Raw genomic sequence first — 19,411 nt, 5'->3', positions numbered from 1 at the left:
AGCTTGAGCAAACTCATCAGGTGCAAATTAGCACTCAGACAATAAGAAATCGCCTCAGAGAATATGATTTAAGGCCTCGTGTAGCGGCAAGAGGCCCAGCTCTTAGCCCATCGAAGGGCGCGTTTGGATTTTGCGAGAGAGCATATCCATTGGGTAGAGGCCGATTGGGAAAGAGTTCTCTTCACAGATGAGTCTAGATTCTGCCTCTACCATTGTGATCGACATTTCCTTGTATACAGATGTCCACATGAAAGATATGCTCAGTGCAATTTCCTGAATACTACTGGTTTCGGGGGAGGATCGATTATGATATGGGGTGGAATATCTTTGACTGCTCGCACAGACCTAGTGGTCGTTGATAATGGAGCTATGAATGCTGATAAGTATATAAGTATATAAGGAACATTCTTGAAGAACATGTAGTGCCATTTGCCCCATACATTGGTGAAAATTTCATTTTTATGGACGATAACGCCAGACCCCATCGTGCGCGCATCGTTCAGGAGTACCTTGAAGAGGTTGAAGTCTCTCGAATGGAATGGCCAGCAAGAAGTCCAGATCTCAATCCGATTGAGCAGGTTTGGGACGACCTCAATAGAAGGCTGAGAAGTTCAGAAAATCATCCAGCTACTCTTAATGACTAAAACTCGGAGAAATCTGGGAAGGATTAGATCAGAACATTTCATTTTGAGTATGAACCGTCGTTGCCGAGATGTAATTAACACAAGGGGTGGAAATACCAAGTATTAAATCACTTATCAGCATTTCAGTATTTTGAAAATTGTTCATTTCTCTTCTTTCTCATAAGATTCGGTGAAATCCTGAATTTTTCTTCCATTTAATGTGTCTTGTTCCGTTCAAAACCTTCCCGAGAGAACATTAAAAATAAGTTATAAAGTCGATGAGAGTTAACTTTCATTAAAATTGAGATTTTCAGAATGTGCGTTAATTTTTTTGCGCAGTGTATTCAGTTGAATCCAGATTTATAAGATTTCCTGAAAGTGATTCATTCCATATTGGGAAATTTTTCATCCTTTCAAATATCCGGAATGAAAGTGATCTTCAAAGTCTCTCATAGTAGTAATAATATTGAGGTTTATTCTTTGTAATCTACAAGGTTGTTATTAGTTACGCGGAAAACCTTCCAATTCCACCCCTGAGCATTTTTCGACTAAAGGTCAGTACCCACTCTCGGACCTGCCCGTTCAAAAGATCCGCGTTGCATCCGCGGCCTCGTTTCAAAGTAGTTAAAAAACCGCATCGGCTTTCTCACCGAAAATTGCGTGCGCAACCCTCCCCATCATTATTCCGCGCCGCGAAAATAGCCCCGACGGCCCGACGAACGGCTTTTCGATTTTGATATACGACCGTAACAAGAAGGACCATATAACCGAGATGATTGAAAATGTGCGTAACAGTTCCGCGGCCCATTATCGCTCGTATTTCGAGGGGCATAATTGAAAGTTAAAATGCCAAGCGGCCCCTGCTCACAGGCCGGTGGTTCGTGAAAGCAAATTAGTGTGAGAATATCACTTAACTGGTCGTCTTGTAAAGTTGAGATTTCTCGATGCCCGTGGGAGTGGTTCCATAAATTTCGCGAGTAATTATTTTTTGACAGGTTAGGTTGTGATTCGGTATATTTATTAGTTTATTGCGGAAAAAAGATGGTAACGAGATACCGGCCGAAATGTTTTATTATGTTGTACAACCGGGTGTTCTTATTTTTTTTTAACATACTACGCGACGCTAAGAAACGAGTTATTACAGGTTGAGGTTGGCGGAACTGTCTTTCATACCCACGCGAAGCTTAAGCGTCATCTGTCAATTGGTTTCTTTTCTATGCTCCATTTAAGTTGGGGAGCCGAAGAGGGAAATTCGGGATTTACTCGAGCGTGTCAGATTAATATAAGGGGACATACTTTGGACCCTGTAGAGTACCTCTAGCAAAAATTAGACCTGTATATAGGGGGAATAGTCTACAATAGCCTGTCAGAATAGTTGAAAAAAAAAACGATCATTGTACATACTCGAGCATGTCAGATTAAGATGTGTGGTTAATTACATGTTGAAAAGTATATATTCTCTTAATCTGACAATTTAAGGGTGTCGAAAATGTGTGGAAGGGCGCCAAAGTTGCAAAAAAAAGTCACGTGTACATTCTCGAGCGCGGTGGCGTTTTTTCTTATTTCGAAGCTAATGATTCAAGAATAAAGGAAAGAATATAAACTGACAGTTTTAGCAAGCCGAAACAATAAAAATTGGCCATAAAGGTCACAGAAATCAGTTGTTTTGAATTATCTCCTCCCCTGGGCTTCAAATCCTTTTTGCATTCATCATGAAAGTTGTAGAGCATAATATTTTCTACAAACTTTGTCCCAAGCAATTTTTTCTACGTTCAAACGTTTTTGAGATATATGGCGATTAATGCGAGGTGTTTAGCGATACATGCTGAAGCGAAAATTCACTCGTTGGAAAATAGTACATTCTAAGGTTCACTCAGAGACTAATTTCGAAATTGTCATCATAGAAATACCTTGTCATTTTGACAATTGGATGAATGTAGATTAGACTGGGATTCTACATACATTGACCTTGCCTTTTCGCATGTGTGGCTATTATGCTCGCCATTAACGCCCTCTAACTTGAGAACGGTTAAGTGTATGTAAAATTGCTTCAGACAAAAGTTGTGTAGAATTTTATTATCTACAACTTTCATACTGAATACAAAAACGATTAGAGGTACCACCAGGGAAATATTCGAAAAAAAAGCATTTTTATCATCTTCAAAGTGTCAGATTAAGAAAACTCCCCCTGATTAGTGTCAGATTAATCGGTCGACACGTCTTCAACACCGAGATTAACCATCTGTATGAAAACCTGACACGCTCGAGTATGTACAAGTAACGATTTTTTTTTACATTTTCAAAGGACCGCTGATGAGCTTTCTCCTGAACAGTGGCATGTAGGAAATTTCGATAGAGCAAAATACGTGGCTTCTTAATTTCACGAGAACTGCCTTAACCTAATCATAACTTATAATATTATTGATTCATGACTTGGCAACAATAGTCAGTATTGTTCAGCAACAAGAAAATAATTTAGTTAAATCGCCAGTACACTTTCAATACAATAGAGGAGTTGTCGTATGGTAATGAGAAATGCGAGATATTGATATGCCGATATCATATTTTAAAACACTGTATTGTTAACAGGCATAATTCCAGGTACGATCCTTGTAAAAATTCTGCTGAGTATGTTCACTGACCTACTATCAATTCCTGCCAGACAGGTTCAAGAGGCATGGAACCCCCAGAATAAATTCGACCCTCATAGTTAGTCTTTAATCGTTTTAACTGTAGATTCTTTAGGTCAAAAGAAATACTTTTTTCATTTACCATTTTTTCGGATTTGGCCCTGTTGAAAAGATAAAGCCATTTTAAGTTTTCTTAATGTGTTGTGCCACCCCTGGAAAAACAAAATTGCCTTCAGAATAAGTAGCTGAATCTATGACTGTACGTATCTGTAGATCTTTTAAACAGAGTTGTATCCAGCAAAAGTACCCAATTTTTTAAATTCCACAGATACTTTTTAATTTTTGAACATCAAATTACTAAAAAACGGCGCATTATACGAGAAAATATGAAGAATACTTTCATTTTACAAAACGTTAAAATGTTCATTGAACAGCATCCAACTTAGTTTCAAGAGTTGGGTTCTTCGAATTTTTGGTAATTGTATGGTACGTAATGGACATAATGAGAATTTTCAACAGCCTGTATCTTTCAAACCGAGAGGATTCGAAAAAAATGGTATGGGAAAAATGTGTTTCTTTTGACCTCAAGAATCCACTGTTAAAATATTTGTACGAGTCAAAGACTCTCCTGTATACAGGATGAATGAAGTAATTAATCCAATAATGGATTATACTCTCAAATGAAGCATATTTAATTGTAATTCAGCCACTTGCGAATTCTCCCATATAACATATACTTTCGGTAATTTTCATCCGGAATGAAAACCGCAACTTAGTATTAACATTATTATTATAACTCATTCAGAACGACTGTTTGATGTTATGCACAACATAAAACGGTGGAAAAACGTTGCATTGTTTGCGCTCACCATCAATCGTAAAACAACGAGTTTGCAATAAAATGCACATTTAAGAACATACATTCAGGTTATTAACTACGATAAATAATTCAGTTATGTTGAGTGACAAAATTTCCCATGATTTACAACATAATTCCAATATGTTATTAGGTACACGGGAACAATTTATACGTTTATTTACGACAGAATAAAGTCTCGGAACGTATGTGATTCGCATCGATCGTAAAACATAAAAAACTTGAGATCATAAAATCAAAAATGACAGGGCGAACCTGGAGTAAGTGCGACTGTCAGATTTAATTGATTGCGCACTCGAGCACTTCATGATTGACACCTTCCATTCATTCGAAAACAATTTGCAATTTGCTGACAGGAGACCCAACTCTTTCGTCATTATTTCTTCTTCAAGTTTTGTAAATCCTCATTTTTAAAGTTATTCGTAATAACTTTTATACTATTAACATGAGAGCGTAATTTTTTAAGCATAAAAGTTACATACAGGCATGCTACGTTGTCAATAAATTCATCAACATAAGAAAAGGAGAATTAATCAAAATCATGTTGGGAAAAATTGATTTACTCGATGATCTGATAAAGTATAGTCCGAGATGGGTATCAACTAATGGTATTGTCAGCCTAAATCGGATTGAAAGGATTCTCCTTTCATAATGCTGTGAAGAATTTGTGGATTATATTTCATAAATCGACTACTGTTGGAAGTCTATTGAGCTGAAGTACTGATAATCTTCTCCAATATTATTCTCCAATGACCCGTAGATATGTTGGTTTGTCAGCTTAAAATCACATTTCTCGAGACTGTCAAGGGCCAGTAGCTACAATTTTTTTGGGCATAATTCTCAGTAGAGGCTTTTGATTAAGTTTATGCGAATATTGAAGCTGAAGAATCCCATCTAACATGAAACTCCGAATTTGAAAGAAGTGTAAAATACATTCTAAGACTAATGGCCTATAGAAAAGTGAATTCTATTCATAATGAGAAAGATAAATGTTTCTTGCTCGACATAAATATGAAAAGTAAAAAGCAAAATTCGCAATAGTCGAAGTAGAGTTCAATAAGGAAGCCAAGAATGTTGAAAACATATCACATATAATATTTTATGACGAAGAAATTAAAATTTTATGACGGAGAAATGTCTTTGATCGAAATGTGATTCTATTTATTCGAAATGTGTGTATGAAAACGTGACAGAGTACAGGATTGGACTGGAATTTGAAAGTATGAACTTGGCTTCATTTTAAATCATGAGAAATATTTTGTATATTTGGTCATTTGATTGAATTTCACAAAATCTCAATTTTCTTCCATTTTCATTACTAGGGTAAATAGTGCAGACTAGGAATGAGTGCTTAAAAATGTTTCGATCTCTATTTCATACAACGTGCACCAGAAAAATTAATGTGAATTTTAGATCAAAATATGACGTGAAAGCCATTTGAAATTGTCTTAATTTCCATTAATTTTTGAATTATCACAACAGAGATGCCCGACAACTTTTTCACATTTTGAAATAATCGCTTCATTTTAATCAATTTTTCCCAATTTAATTGATATCCGCTGATATTTAAAATGTTTTTTCTTCGAAGTTCTTCTGATGCGAAATTGAATGAAGAATTACTTCAGGTAAATAAGTATCGAGTATAAAGAATAAAGAGTGATCCATTCGTTTTTTTGACTGCAATCCCAAATAACCCCCAATCTGAAGAATTACTGTTAGTTTTGGTAACCTATTCAAAGAAAGATCTTTAACCTACATTTGTTGATTCTTCAGTGAATATGCAGACAAATTATGAATGGGTACGAGCCTGTATCAAACCCGAGATTAATATTTTCAATAATTCCAGTTTACAACACTCGCTACATACATCAATTACATACTCTATTAGAACTTGTAAATGGGGGAACACTATGTTATTAAAACGTGTTACTTATTCATATTACAAACGAGTATAAGTACGCTGAGAGTGAGTTAACGCTTTTACTATTGGACTTTACATATTGAAGGCAGACGACTGTCGAAGAGAATTCTTTGGCGTCTGTGAAATTGAATCTGCATCTTTCCGAGTACTGTCAATACTTTCGCTTCAAGAACAAGTGGAGTTATTTCTCTTTCTCTTATTACCATTTGAAATCGTAAAGGTATGTGTTTAACCAATATAATTTTTGCCAAAGGACTTCAAATTGTTTTCTCTGTCGATATGGTTGTAAATCTTCTTGATGTATATCGAAAAATGACTGTCAACAGTCAGATTCTTTAAACGGCAACCGTGTAATACGCGCTGAAAGGATCTGCAATTGCTGAAATTCCAACAGTTCCTCTTTACATATTAAGTAACCTCGTTTTTATTTATGATAATGTTGAATACTGTCCAGATAACATCACGATTACAAGCTTCCAATGACGACAAAATGGTATTAATTGTCATAATTATTCCTTCAGTAGGAATTCACTCCGAGTGAGGTTTAATTTTTATATTCATCAGCAGAGTGTTGATATCTGTTGAAGCATGAGCTGCAGTTACTTCTTATTCATTATGCAATATTTGATTTATGATGCACTGGAAGCTATTATGTGCTTTTTACTACTTATGAAGATTTCTTATTCATCTTCTATTGTACTTGGCGAGAGTTTCTTCAGAGGAGAAAGCTAACGAATGGAATAAATCAAGTTTTTGCTAATTTTATACCATTTCACCTCCAGAAACTGAGGAATGAATTATGGGATTCACCTACGCGAGAAGAATCATCGGCATGTAGATGCCAATTTACAGGGATATCAAACCAAGTAGCTGAGGAAGTAAAGTACTAGATCTTCAGGTCCGCTCATTCAAATATATAGTTATACCCTGATATTCTAAAATCCACAATACGTCAGAAGGTAGCGAACATATTCAATGTAAGAGAATTTATATAATGTTTCATCTGAATTTAAACGACTTATTCAGTTGAATATTCCACAATCAGAAAGATTGTGAATGAAGAGGATGACAAAGAATTTCCTTCAATTGGGAGACCCAAAAAAGTGGTGGCATTTGAGAATTTTATGTTTGAGTGAATTAATGCGAAAAGTTTACTACAAGATTTTCGATGAATGTCATCGTAGAATAAGTTCCCGATTTTTCTATTTTTCATTTGACGTGTCCTATACATTGTAAATGTCTCAAGGTACCAATAAATACCTAATTATTATTATTATATCAATATGTATTAAGATGAACAGCCTCAAATACGCGCCAGTTGTCCTGTTAATTGTTTATGCATGTGAAATTTTTGTTCAAAGGTGAAGTTCATCTTAACTTGAAACTTCTTTTAATTCCTTTTACCTAGATTGATGCAAGATGATTTTTGTTGAATAATTTAACATTCTTGTAATTATCTGTTAATTCCTTCGGGAGATACCCATTCCCAATCACTGCATTATATGCATTTCATCTTCGGGTTAATATTTTTGAAATCTACAACTCATGTAACGTATTCAAACTTTAGATAAAGAAGATAACGAACATTAACTCTCCTCAAGCTAGTGCATATTATGGTATTATTCTGATCTCTTGTATTTTCCATGCAAATATCTAGATTTGGTATGCCTTCAATCAGTTTGTATAAACTTCAATTATGTTCGTCACATATTTTCCGAAGAGATTCGACATTGTGATAAAATACGTAATAACAGTAACTTTTACGTAGAACGGGCAACATAGCGTTGATTTAAGACCCAAAAATGTTTTGACAAGCGTCATAACCCCACATCCTCGTACTATACAGAGTGAAATGTGTTAAATTTCCATGGTCAACCGACTGCTAAAATAAAAGTGAATGGAGTATAGTATTCCCAGTAGTAAGAAGCTTTTACTCAATGAAAAGTAAACTCGATCGTTTATTAGAACATTTCCAACCAATTTCGAATCGTGAATTTGACAGTTGTAGGCCAACCTGATAGATGACCCAATATAATATTATGATTCAAGCTTCAGACACAGAACTACGGATTTTGATGAACGCCCGTTATCGTCCAGTAGTAGCCGGTAGTCAAGAAACTTGGTGTGGACTGCTTTTTGACGTGTCACTATTCGCTAATCGCTTTATGTCTCATTTGCCATCGATTTCAGTGAAATTGACGCACATTATCCTTGACAATGATGTAAGTAGCACGCGAACACAGAGTCGCTTGAGGTAGGTCATTAAATTCCTTGACCAAAGAGCTTATTGTTTCGTTGAAAACCACTTCGGCCTATATGGAAATGGACGTAGTGATCTCGCCAAGTCTCATTTTTTGCCGCGTTCAAACGAAATATTCAGTCGGATATCGCCTTGCTATTGCCATTCCCTGAATTAAACGACATTTTGCTCGTCCTAAAAGGCAATTCTGTAATTCAATAAGTAGCGAATGACTTCTTCCTTTTAATTTAATTGTCGGTGATTCGGTTTTTTTGACGCTCTTCTCGATGGCGATCCCTTCTGGGGATAATTGTGGCAAATGAAGAAATGCTACTTTAGTTATTCACGAAAAATAAATTGAAAGATCATCCGTATATACTCATTTCGTGACCACCGATTCAGAGAGCTAAGAAAATCAGCTGGTTTTGGGTTATCTGTCCGTGAGCAAACCGCTGCATCTTTACTGCCTGCCAAACGAAAAACGAATAATCGTAGCCTGCCCAGCAAATACTCTTGACCTGGGAACTACAAGAGAAATGAGAAAAAAGCTTCAGGAATTTGAAATTTTTGACGTTTACCAAATGCCAGTTTTGACAGTATACTGACAGAAGTGAGGTTAGCACGGATCACGGCAGGAGTGAGTAGAACCGATTCAGCTCATCGACATCTAGTGTTTTTGGCCTTAATATTTATGTTTTTTTTTTGTGGCAAAGGTGAATCTACAGGCCTGGACAAACAGATCAGTTATTGGATTCAGAATCGTTCATGCAACTACTCAATGTTTAAAAAGTCGAAAATATTTACATTCCGAAATAAATAAGTACATTAAATATTGAGTATAGTGATAATTTCTTAGGCGCCAATTACAAAGGGTAAATATTTGATGAAACTTTGTGCGTTTGTCATAATTCATAAAGTTTCCATAATTCATGAAAGAACTGATACTGATTTAAACTTCAACGCATCTTCAATAAACAGTAATATTTATGGAGTCCAATACGAAGACTTCATATGGGAAACTGGATTCCAAAAACGTTATGGAGATATACAACATTGACAGTTCTTTTTATGATTTTCACCTCATAAATTTCATCATATTTCGTTCGCATTTTTCAATTTAAAAAGTGCCTACCAATTCAGGGCAGTAACAATTTTCTGTTATACTACTGCCGTTAGGTATTTGATTGAAAGTGATCTAAATAGGATGAAAACGTAAATATTTATAACTTGGACCAAACAGAATCCAACATTCCAAATCCATTCATCCCAGAATTCTCTAGACGAAGCTTTGGCGGTATAAAAAATAATTATTATATGGGTCAAGCAGACAGTTGGTATTGTAAATAAGATGAATGATGAAAACATGAGTTATAAAAACGTATATACCTACTACTGAGCTAGGAATGAATTGCTACACAAATTCCATGGAGAATAATTCACAAAATTCAGAATGAATTGCTTTTTGTTAGAGAAAACTAACCATTTCGATGAGGATTATTGATATGATTAAATGAGATCCACTTTCAAACAAGAACAACAATTTTTTGAATTTGTTATTCTAGTGGACTACCACCATACATATTGTTCATCACTGGAAAACCACTTCAGCTAAACTCCTATGAAAAAATAAGGATATATACAGTATGTAGTACACTTGTAGTTCTGTGAAAACCAAAAAACTCGAATGTATCGCAATCCACAATTTTGGTCGTTTTTGCCGAAGTGCAGAAGGATGTGGCGTCACCCATACCTCCTTAAAACGCTGGATGGTAAAGATACATGTAGAAAGCGAACAAAAGTGATACGGGAAAGAATCCTCAGAAGTTGATGGTCTTGTACTCGTGAGAAACATCTGAACTGAAACCACGGATGACGAAACCGAATACAACTGGTAAGATTTCAGGAGACGGATAAAGAAAGATGATGGTTAAATTCGTCGGATAAGTATTAACAGGACGCCGCTGTCGTGTATTGGAAGATGGAAAGACAAGCTCATGATTATTGGATATATTCTTTATCTATATGACTTTCATAAAGATTGCTGGTATTACATTTTTCTCTTGTGAAATCGTGTCTATATGTACATGGAATGTTGTATGTACGAAATTTCTCTGTCCATCCCAACTCTGACCCCAATTTCGGAAACATCATGAAAATACTCTCCTTCAACAACCTCATACATATAGAAAAGGTTCTTCTTTGAAACTACAGAATGAGCAGAAGCGTTACGTTCATACACAGAACATTAACTTCCAAGAGTTCTCAGGCTACTTGAGAATGAATTCAGTTAAACGATCGTTATTTGACAAAACTAAAAGCCTTGACATATTTGAGGAATTTTCCGTACTCGCAAATATTTAAGAAAATCTTTTATGTTGCTTTAACGAACAGAAATATTTATACCGTGAAACAGGAGAACAATGAAAGGTGGGTTTTCACTTCGATATGAGTTTATGTACTCATTGTTTCTCCTATCATCTGATTTAATATGATTTCTCCTTCACGTGTTTTTTAAATATCCATCTGAACGCTTGTGTACTTGAAGAAATTCCTAATAGTTAGAAATTTTTTATGACTTCTATTCATTTTTATAGGAATTTAATAAGAACTTGTCCTTTTTTTATGAAAGTGATTTTCATTTTAAACTTTTTTCTAAAACAATGAAGAATATGAAACTAGCTTTTCATCTATCAATCTGAAGATTTTATAGTGTTCATAAAACCCTATTCAGTGGTTGGTGTTCTAACTAAAACCCTTAAGATGTGTTTAGATAAAGATTTCCACATTTAACCAATGAATCAAATGTCATTCATTTGTTAAAATACGTTATCTAAGTAATTGTGAGTGGGTACAGGTCTGATTTGGATGTATTTATGCCTAGGAAGTTATCAAAGACTATCATAGACATACTTCAGGAGGAGCTTTGACGGTATAAAATAATTATTATCATATAAGGAAAGTAACAGGTTGTTAGTGTCACTACGATAAAAGATGAATACAATGGGTAATAAAAAGAGATAATACTTGAAAAGGAAATGAAATGAATTCTAGACAATTTCTTCCATAACTCATTCTTAAAGAGTTCAAGCTTAAAGAATTCTTATATTATTGTATTATGATCGATATTCTGTTGGAATTTGGATATATTATATCCAAACAGAGGGCAAAATCAAACGAATATTGTCTATATGGTTTTTCCTTTCTTCTCATCAACTAAATTATGAAATTTATTTCATGAAAAACTTACGTTACTGACCTATGAATACCTGAATTGTAATTTTATCGATCTCACTCTGTTGGAGCTCATCTCAGATTTCACAATTTCTACCTGTCCATACAGCATAGATTTCTTAGGTTGTTTTGAAATATATTACTTTGCTCACCATATTTCATGAATCTTGGATAATCGATCAAATACAATCTTTCCAGTTGATTCAGAAAATCAACTTTATCCACCTCTATAGCTTGGTTATATGAGCAAGAACAGACGAGCAAGGAATTTCCGAATAAAAAATTCAAGTGTTATCGTTTATGGATTGAAGAAGTCGAACCATTGTTTTAGTAGATCAATCCTTCGCTGAGATTTTTTCAGTGGCCACATCAACCAGTCAATTGATCAGCTGTAGGTACACCTTCAGAGTGTATCGTGAGAACTTTTAATACAAACAACGTATTGTTTGAAGAACATTGTAAACTTGTCCCTGTCTCCAGACAAAAGATAAAAGTATTTACTCTTCGACATATCCAAAATGAAAGAGATCTTTGAATAACAGTGATGTGTACGATCAACACTGCTCTTCGAAGAATACTTCCAAGGATGTGCTTACGCGGACAGTGGAGGAATGAGCATTGATAATTTTTTTTTCAATTCGTTTCGATTTTTTTTTGTACGTGAAATAGGGGAATATTTCTAGATTGATAAGATGGTTCATCTGGTCATAGTGGAGTTCAGAGAAACTTCCAGAAGAAATGCATGAATGTAATTCTAAAATAGCTATAAGAGTTACCAAAAATCATTTTATAGATAGATATTCTCATGAAAAATGGGCTACCCAAATTTTTCCTGGAAAAAATGAATTCATTCGTGTAGAAATGAAAAAGTCCATTCATAAAACCCAGATTAAATCCCAAAATATTCGACGATGCAGTCAATGAAGTAGCCACCTAACCAAACAATGTTCCAGATAAAAAAAATTCAATAAAGCACAGGAAATTGTTAAGGTGCGTATCTCTATTACATACCTATCTGTTCACATGGTGTGTAAGCATAAATATTTACATTTTGTTTAACCGCTATAAATAACTACTTTTCATTCTCGAGGCATATTTTGAGGATAGGAAGATTATTAACGCAGGAAGTATGTAAACAGGATCTGACGGCATATTTATCTGATCATCGATGAAATGTTAAGAACAGGGTTATGTTACAGATTTCAGGAATACGTAATAGACCGCGTAAAGATTAAGTAGGTCAAGCCGGAGGATGTAAGCGCAAAGGACCAAAAATAGTCCTTTTTCTACAAGTCCACTGCTGCTCATCAAGAAATCTGGACAAATAAATCCCATATACGAACTAAATCAAACTTTTTTTGAATATTACAATGAAATCTAAATTAAAAAGATAACTTTCTTCAGGAAAGGTCAATTTCCGAATCTTTTCTGCAGAGAAGTCATTGAAATTCAAGGATTCAATGTGTGGATTTGAATAGAACCTTTTCTCTGAAATTGATGAACAATGTTGCTCTTCTTTCAAATATTTTTTTTGGGAAAATACTTCAAAAGCTGTGAAATAAACACAAAATGTGTATTTTTCTAGAGATTAACTTTTCGATTATACTGGAACCCATTCATTCCTTTAGAATATATACAATTTGTTTTTATAATCCAAGACCTTATGAATAAAGCTACATTCTTTCGATATTGCGCTAGGAATATAATAATAAATTTTAATTTCTGCTAGCGGCGGTATCTCAGTTTTTCAATCTATCAGTTTCTAAGATGGGAAGATTCAGGATAATATTATAAAGAATATATTGTATTTCTTCACACATTTAAATCGATGAAAGATTTAATTAAATATGAAGAAATGGGAAGGTAAAAATGTGACAAATTGTGATGAAACTTGAGCGATTTTAATGATTTATGACAGATTGAAGTCTGACCAATCAAATGAAAAAAAATCCCTAAATGATTCGGCAAATTTGACGAAATGAAATAAGTAGAAGGTGCATGTTTTAATTTCATAAGTTAAGGGAATGCTTTGCTCACGCTTTCTTCTTTATTGTGACAAGAAATTTCGTTTATATTTTTTCATGGTTCAGTACTGTGACTTTAAACTCAAATGTTCGACTGAATTTGACTGTTTAAATGGAGTTTCAGTGAATTGATTATGAAACTGCTGAATATCTCGATGATCGAGTCAGTTTTACCATTACAATGATTCATGACAGATTGAAGTCTGACCAATCAAATGAAAAAAAATCCCTAAATGATTCGGCAAATTTGACGAAATGAAATGAGTAGAAGGTGCATGTTTTAATTTCATAAGTTAAGGGAATGCTTTGCTCACGCTTTCTTTTTTATTGTGACAAGAAATTTCGTTTATATTTTTTCATGGTTCAGTAATGTGACTTCAAACTCAAATGTTCGACTGAATTTGACTGTTTAAATGGAGTTTCAGTGAATTGAGTATGAAACTGCTGAATATCTCGATGATCGAGTCAGTTTTACCATTACAATGATTTATGACAGATTGAAGTCTGACCAATCAAATGAAAAAAAATCCCTAAATGATTCGGCAAATTTGACGAAATAAAATGAGTAGAAGGTGCATGTTTTAATTTCATAAGTTAAGGGAATGCTTTGCTCACGCTTTCTTTTTTATTGTGACAAGAAATTTCGTTTATATTTTTTCATGGTTCAGTACTGCGACTTTAAACTCAAATGTTCGACTCAATTTGACTGTTTAAATGGAGTTTCAGTGAATTGATTATGAAACTGCTGAATATCTCGATGATCGAGTCAGTTTTACCATTACAATGATTCATGACAGATTGAAGTCTGACCAATCAAATGAAAAAAAATCCCTAAATGATTCGGCAAATTTGACGAAATGAAATGAGTAGAAGGTGCATGTTTTAATTTCATAAGTTAAGGGAATGCTTTGCTCACGCTTTCCTTTTATTGTGACAAGAAATTTCGTTTATATTTTTTCATGGTTCAGTACTGCGACTTTAAACTCAAATGTTCGACTGAATTTGACTGTTCAAATGGAGTTTCAGTGAATTGATTATGAAACTGCTGAATATCTCGATGATCGAGTCAGTTTTACCATTACAATGATTTATGACAGATTGAAGTCTGACCAATCAAATGAAAAAAAATCCCCAAATGATTCGGCCAATTTGACGAAATCAAATGAGTAGAAGGTGCATATTTTAATTTCATGAGTTAAGGGAATGCTTTGCTCACGCTTTCTTTTTCATTGTAACAAGAAATTTCGTTTATATTTTTTCATGGTTCAGTACCGTGGCTTTAAACTCAAATGTTCGACTGAATTTGACTGTTTAAATGGAGTTTCAGTGAATTGATTATGAAACTGCTGAATATCTCGATGATCTAGTCAGTTTTTCCATTACTTATTCGCAATTTGAATTGCTGCGCTCGAGATTTATTAAAACGTCAAAACCTTCTGTCAAATCATAGACTATTTCAGCTTTTTCATGGATGCTTCTGTGGTTATTGTTGAGTTAACGAACTAGTGTGGAAAAGTGAGAGTTTTTCTACGATCTGAATGGGAATTTTGCAAAAATTAAGATAGAATGAGGGGGTTAAAGGTGTAAATACCTGGGTCATGAGCCTGTCGGCCCCAGTCCCTTCCTCGTCCTTAAAAATAATGTCCTGGTTATAGTTCGGCACCAAATCCCTAAACCTTGTATCGTTCCTGCCAATCCTGCCCTCACCCAGACCGCTCGCAGTGATAGTATTTTCCGGCACATTAGGAACGTGCTGCTTGAAAACTAGCGGAGTGAGTTTCCTAGGGCCTCTCCGTCGACCCGCGCCCCTTCCAGGGCCACAAGCTCGGGCCCCCAGCGCGAGGGCGAAAAAGAACGCCAACACGGGAACGCACCACTTCATCTGGATGCACCACCGGTCATTTCCTAGGGAACGCACTCATCCTTTCGCACTCTATGATTAGCATATCCGCTCTGTGATCTGTCGCGATTTGTGATCTAGTCTGATCGGCGCTCTTGACGCTCAGGTAAATACTCTTGCACTTGTCATAGGTGAAACACCGACTGATGAGCCCCACTCTGTGACCCAGGCCATCTTTCGTTCTTCAAGTGAGCCCATTGGTGGCTAGGCGGGGCGAAGCGGATATTACCTGGTCCTCGCAAATCAAAGAGTGCTTAAGGTCAAGCGAATCTTTGAAGAACTCACCTGGACCAGGCTTGGGCAACGCATCCATCGCCAAAGAACCTCTCCTTGAGGCAACCGCCGATCTGTGGTCGGATTCCACCTTGATAATGCTCATAATTTCCGTTGTTGCCCTTAAACTTCTCACGCGGCCTTCTGCTGAAAAGTTTTCCGATCTACTGGGCTCCTTGTGTCTTAACCATTATCGATAATTGACTAGATAATTCCGAATTAGTCAATACTTGGTCAAGATTAGTCATTTTAAGTCTCGAATATGTAGATATTTCTATTAATTATTCATGCTTACGGTGTTTGCTTTATTTATTTGCTTAGGCACGATGATAATTTCTCAGCGTGGTGTTTTTATTGTCTGTATATTAATTATAAAACGAGAAATGCAACGGCCTTTGTTGGTTCATTGTCGTTCATTGCCATGAAAATCTATCATTTATGCTTTTATACGTCTTATACATCTAAATTTTGAACTATTCTTCCATTCCAATTCAGAAATAAACAAAGAGTATGCACTAAGATACTAAGAAGTGTCAACGTCAACGTCAACGTCAACGTCATCTGCCAATTAGATTGGTCTCCATCTTAGGTCTTAGTTCTTAAGGACACTCTGCATAAGCACCATTGAGCCTAGGCTGCTTGAACGAACTCAGGTTACGTAAATCGTATGAAAATTTCAACAATTGTTTGGCTAATTCCTTCTTCCAGAGTATATAAATGTCGAATTGAATCTTTCCTGAAGTATAAACGCCTACAAGAATAATAAACGAAGTTGAAGTAGGCTTCAGCTAAATTCTGAAATGTGGTTTTCAATTGAAAGAGTTCGTGAAATTTGAATTTTTATTGAGTTGAATTTACTACTGCATACTACCAAGTCAAGCTTATTCATAAATACAAAAATTGCCAAGTAGTCCTGGAACTATTTAAACATTAAGGTTCATGTTAAATTGAAAGGAAAATGTTTAGGAGTTTAATTTCATTGTTTTTCGAGATTTTTTTTCAATGTTAATCATGAAGGAGTAACTCCACTCCATATTATTTTATTTCTCAATAACATTCCTAATATATTTTATGCAAAAGTTATTCATATAAGTAGTTGATTCTTTTCAAATCGAAACTATGAATTTTTATTCAATTATGCCAAATATATGCATTTTTTACAAGGTAAAGCTTTCAAGCGAAAAATTACCATAACAATTTTTAAGATATACAGGGTGAGTCCTCGACTCTTATGAATATTTTTACAGTAGATTCTTGAGGTCAAAAGAAACACTTCTTTCCCTTACCATTTTTTCCGAATCGGCTAGCTCTTAAAGATACAGGCTGTTGAGAAACCATAAAATAATATTTTTAGATCTATCTCTATCGAATGAAATGAATTTCGGAATATAGTTCTTCATTTATTCGATTAATCGTTTTTGAACACAAGATATCACACACGTTTTCCAGTTTTCTCATTATGACCATTCCGAACCATAAAAAAGCCAAAAATTCAAAGAAGTCTTGAAACTAAGTTGGACGCTATTTGAGCAATATTTGAACGTTTGTAAAATAAAAGTATTCTTCATATTTTCTAGAATAATGCGTCGTTTTCGAGTAATTTGATGTTCAAAAATAAAAAAATCTGTGACATTCGAAAAATTGGCTACTTTGACTGAACGCAACTCCTTTTGAAGGATCCACAGATGTGCACTGTCACAGATTTAGCAAGTTATTCTGAAGGTAATTTTGTTTTTTCAGGTGACGATTAGATAGTTACAGGATTCTCATCTGCATCTTCCATAGCTTTTGGAATTTCCATAGTAGTGAAAGGAATACCTAACTTTTTTTGGGTTTTAATCTCCACAAAATTTCACATTCTAATCAATTGACACACAATGAACAAAGGATGGATATCCCATATCAACCTCAGCGATATTTTGGTTAAGAACAAGTCATACAGTTCTGCGTTTCATGGTTCCCCTCATTTATCTACGTACACCAGCCACATACCGAGGGAAAAATACAAACAAGCAATAATATTCAAATTATCTGCTTTGACACATATCTCCAATCCTTCAATAATTATATGGTCAATTGAGTCACTTTGACTATGCACTATCTCCATTTTTCGATTGGTTTTTACCAAACGTCGATTGAACATAAACGTAAGAGAAGATATCTGTTAGGGTTCAATGAACCATTTATTGTTTCGTGTTTATTTTAGGCCTTAAATAAATATTAGTTATTATCTATGTTTGCATATTAAGCTCTATAACAGATTATTCTGGAATATGTCACGTTATTGAAGTCAGGCTTCGTAAAGCTTGGAAGGAACAGGTGTTCAGTTGAAATACAAGAAGCTACCAACTTGGGTATTTTAGAATTGGAAGTTCTGCACTCCCACTTTTCAATGATTACGTTCGTATGAGGATTTTCCTCTTCATTCCTAGGCATAATTGTTAATGTCATGGTCGTCTGATAATATTGTACGAAGGAACGACTCTTTTTAATTTGTAAGTACCTATGCGAAAAAAGAAAAAAGACAATTTGGAAGAGGACCTGGCAAAAAATTGATCTTATTCTGTGATCATGTGTCATTTTTCAGTATGACATTCGACAGAACTTCTGTTGGATTTCTGTGAACCAATACCATAAAAGTTCGCAAGGTTACCAACATAGGAACCTGAAAATGACGGTCGTTTTTCCAGCTTCATGCGAATTCCAGCGAAGTTCAATGCCAGTTTCGACTGGATAATTAGGTACTAATGAAACTGATTCCGATTTTTTCTCGTCATTCATAACGAACCGCGATGTGTAGATAATTGTTCCAAATCGTTCAGAGATGCCGATCTCGAGGAATCATAGCCCGTCTTTCGTTGGTGGCATTCAAGGCGAGACCGACCCTAATTAGTTTAAGTGCATGTCCTTAAATAAATACCAGTATTGGCACATTAAAATTACATCAGGTTTTTCTGGCTGGAAGAAGTTTATAACTTGGTAATTGGATATTACGATCGTGTAAACTTGCAAACGGAATGCGACATAGTATACGTGTAATTTGGAGTAATTGGAATTCTTCTCTGAACTTGGCCCTTTTGAGGATATAATCCACCGATGGAGGAGCGACTGAGTGAAATTTCGCTTTCTAGGTGTCAACAATCCTTCTTCGCAAAACTTTAATCCTTTATCACATCAAATTTTAACGGACGCTGCAGCTTTGAAGAGCGATAATGCAATAGACCATATGTGAGGTTAGAACATAGACATAGTCTCTTGTCTATGGGTTAGAATCACTCGGCATAGACATAGAGTCTCTATGTCTATGCTTTCATCATTTTACAATCCTTGGAATGAATTTGGCTCTCAAATCCAAGTGATATGGGAGAAAATTTATATTGAATTTTCCATAGACATAGAGACATGGACTGAGCAATGTCAGCATGAAATTGGCTATTTATTAGAAAGAGAGAAAGGCTCGTCGGGACATACCTTTCTCTTTTTTGTTCACATAGAGGTGAGTGTAGACCAATCAAAATTCTAGAAAAAGACAACTGCATTCCCGACGTGTTTTTCTCTCTGTCACTTTTTTTGACCGTATTTCATGCATAGATATAAAGGGAAGGCACAGTCCATGTCTCTATGTCTATGGAATTTTCAAGGTGAATTTTGACATTAGTCAGGCGTTTTTTTCGTGTTTCGTGCATTATATTT

General features: G+C 35.1%; 2 protein-coding genes across 3 annotated transcripts in view; one reads left to right on the top strand and one right to left on the bottom strand.

The window, feature by feature from the left end:
* The window catches only part of LOC123315609 (tiggy-winkle hedgehog protein), a 38,027-nt gene extending 22,134 nt beyond the window's left edge, over nt 1-15,893 (bottom strand). Inside the window, exon 1 of the mRNA XM_044901367.1 lies at nt 15,137-15,893. Within this exon, the coding sequence (XP_044757302.1) occupies nt 15,137-15,427 (291 nt within the window). The 5' untranslated portion in view covers nt 15,428-15,893. The remainder of the gene's footprint in view (nt 1-15,136) is intronic.
* LOC123315610 overlaps nt 1-19,411 on the top strand; it is a 39,082-nt gene that overhangs the window by 3,783 nt on the left and 15,888 nt on the right. Inside the window, exon 1 of one of the 2 annotated variants that reach the window (XM_044901369.1) lies at nt 6,090-6,271. The exons of the other annotated variant lie outside the window; for it this stretch is intronic. The gene's annotated coding sequence lies outside the window, so the exon portion shown is untranslated. Of the gene's footprint in view, nt 1-6,089; nt 6,272-19,411 lie in introns of those variants that run through there. 2 annotated transcript variants of the gene reach the window in all.

This window comes from Coccinella septempunctata, chromosome 6 (assembly GCF_907165205.1).
Source record: "Coccinella septempunctata chromosome 6, icCocSept1.1, whole genome shotgun sequence".
Classification (NCBI taxonomy): domain Eukaryota; kingdom Metazoa; phylum Arthropoda; class Insecta; order Coleoptera; family Coccinellidae; genus Coccinella; species Coccinella septempunctata.
Note: the sequence above shows the minus strand (reverse complement) of the source record. Positions and strands in the feature narration are given on the sequence as shown.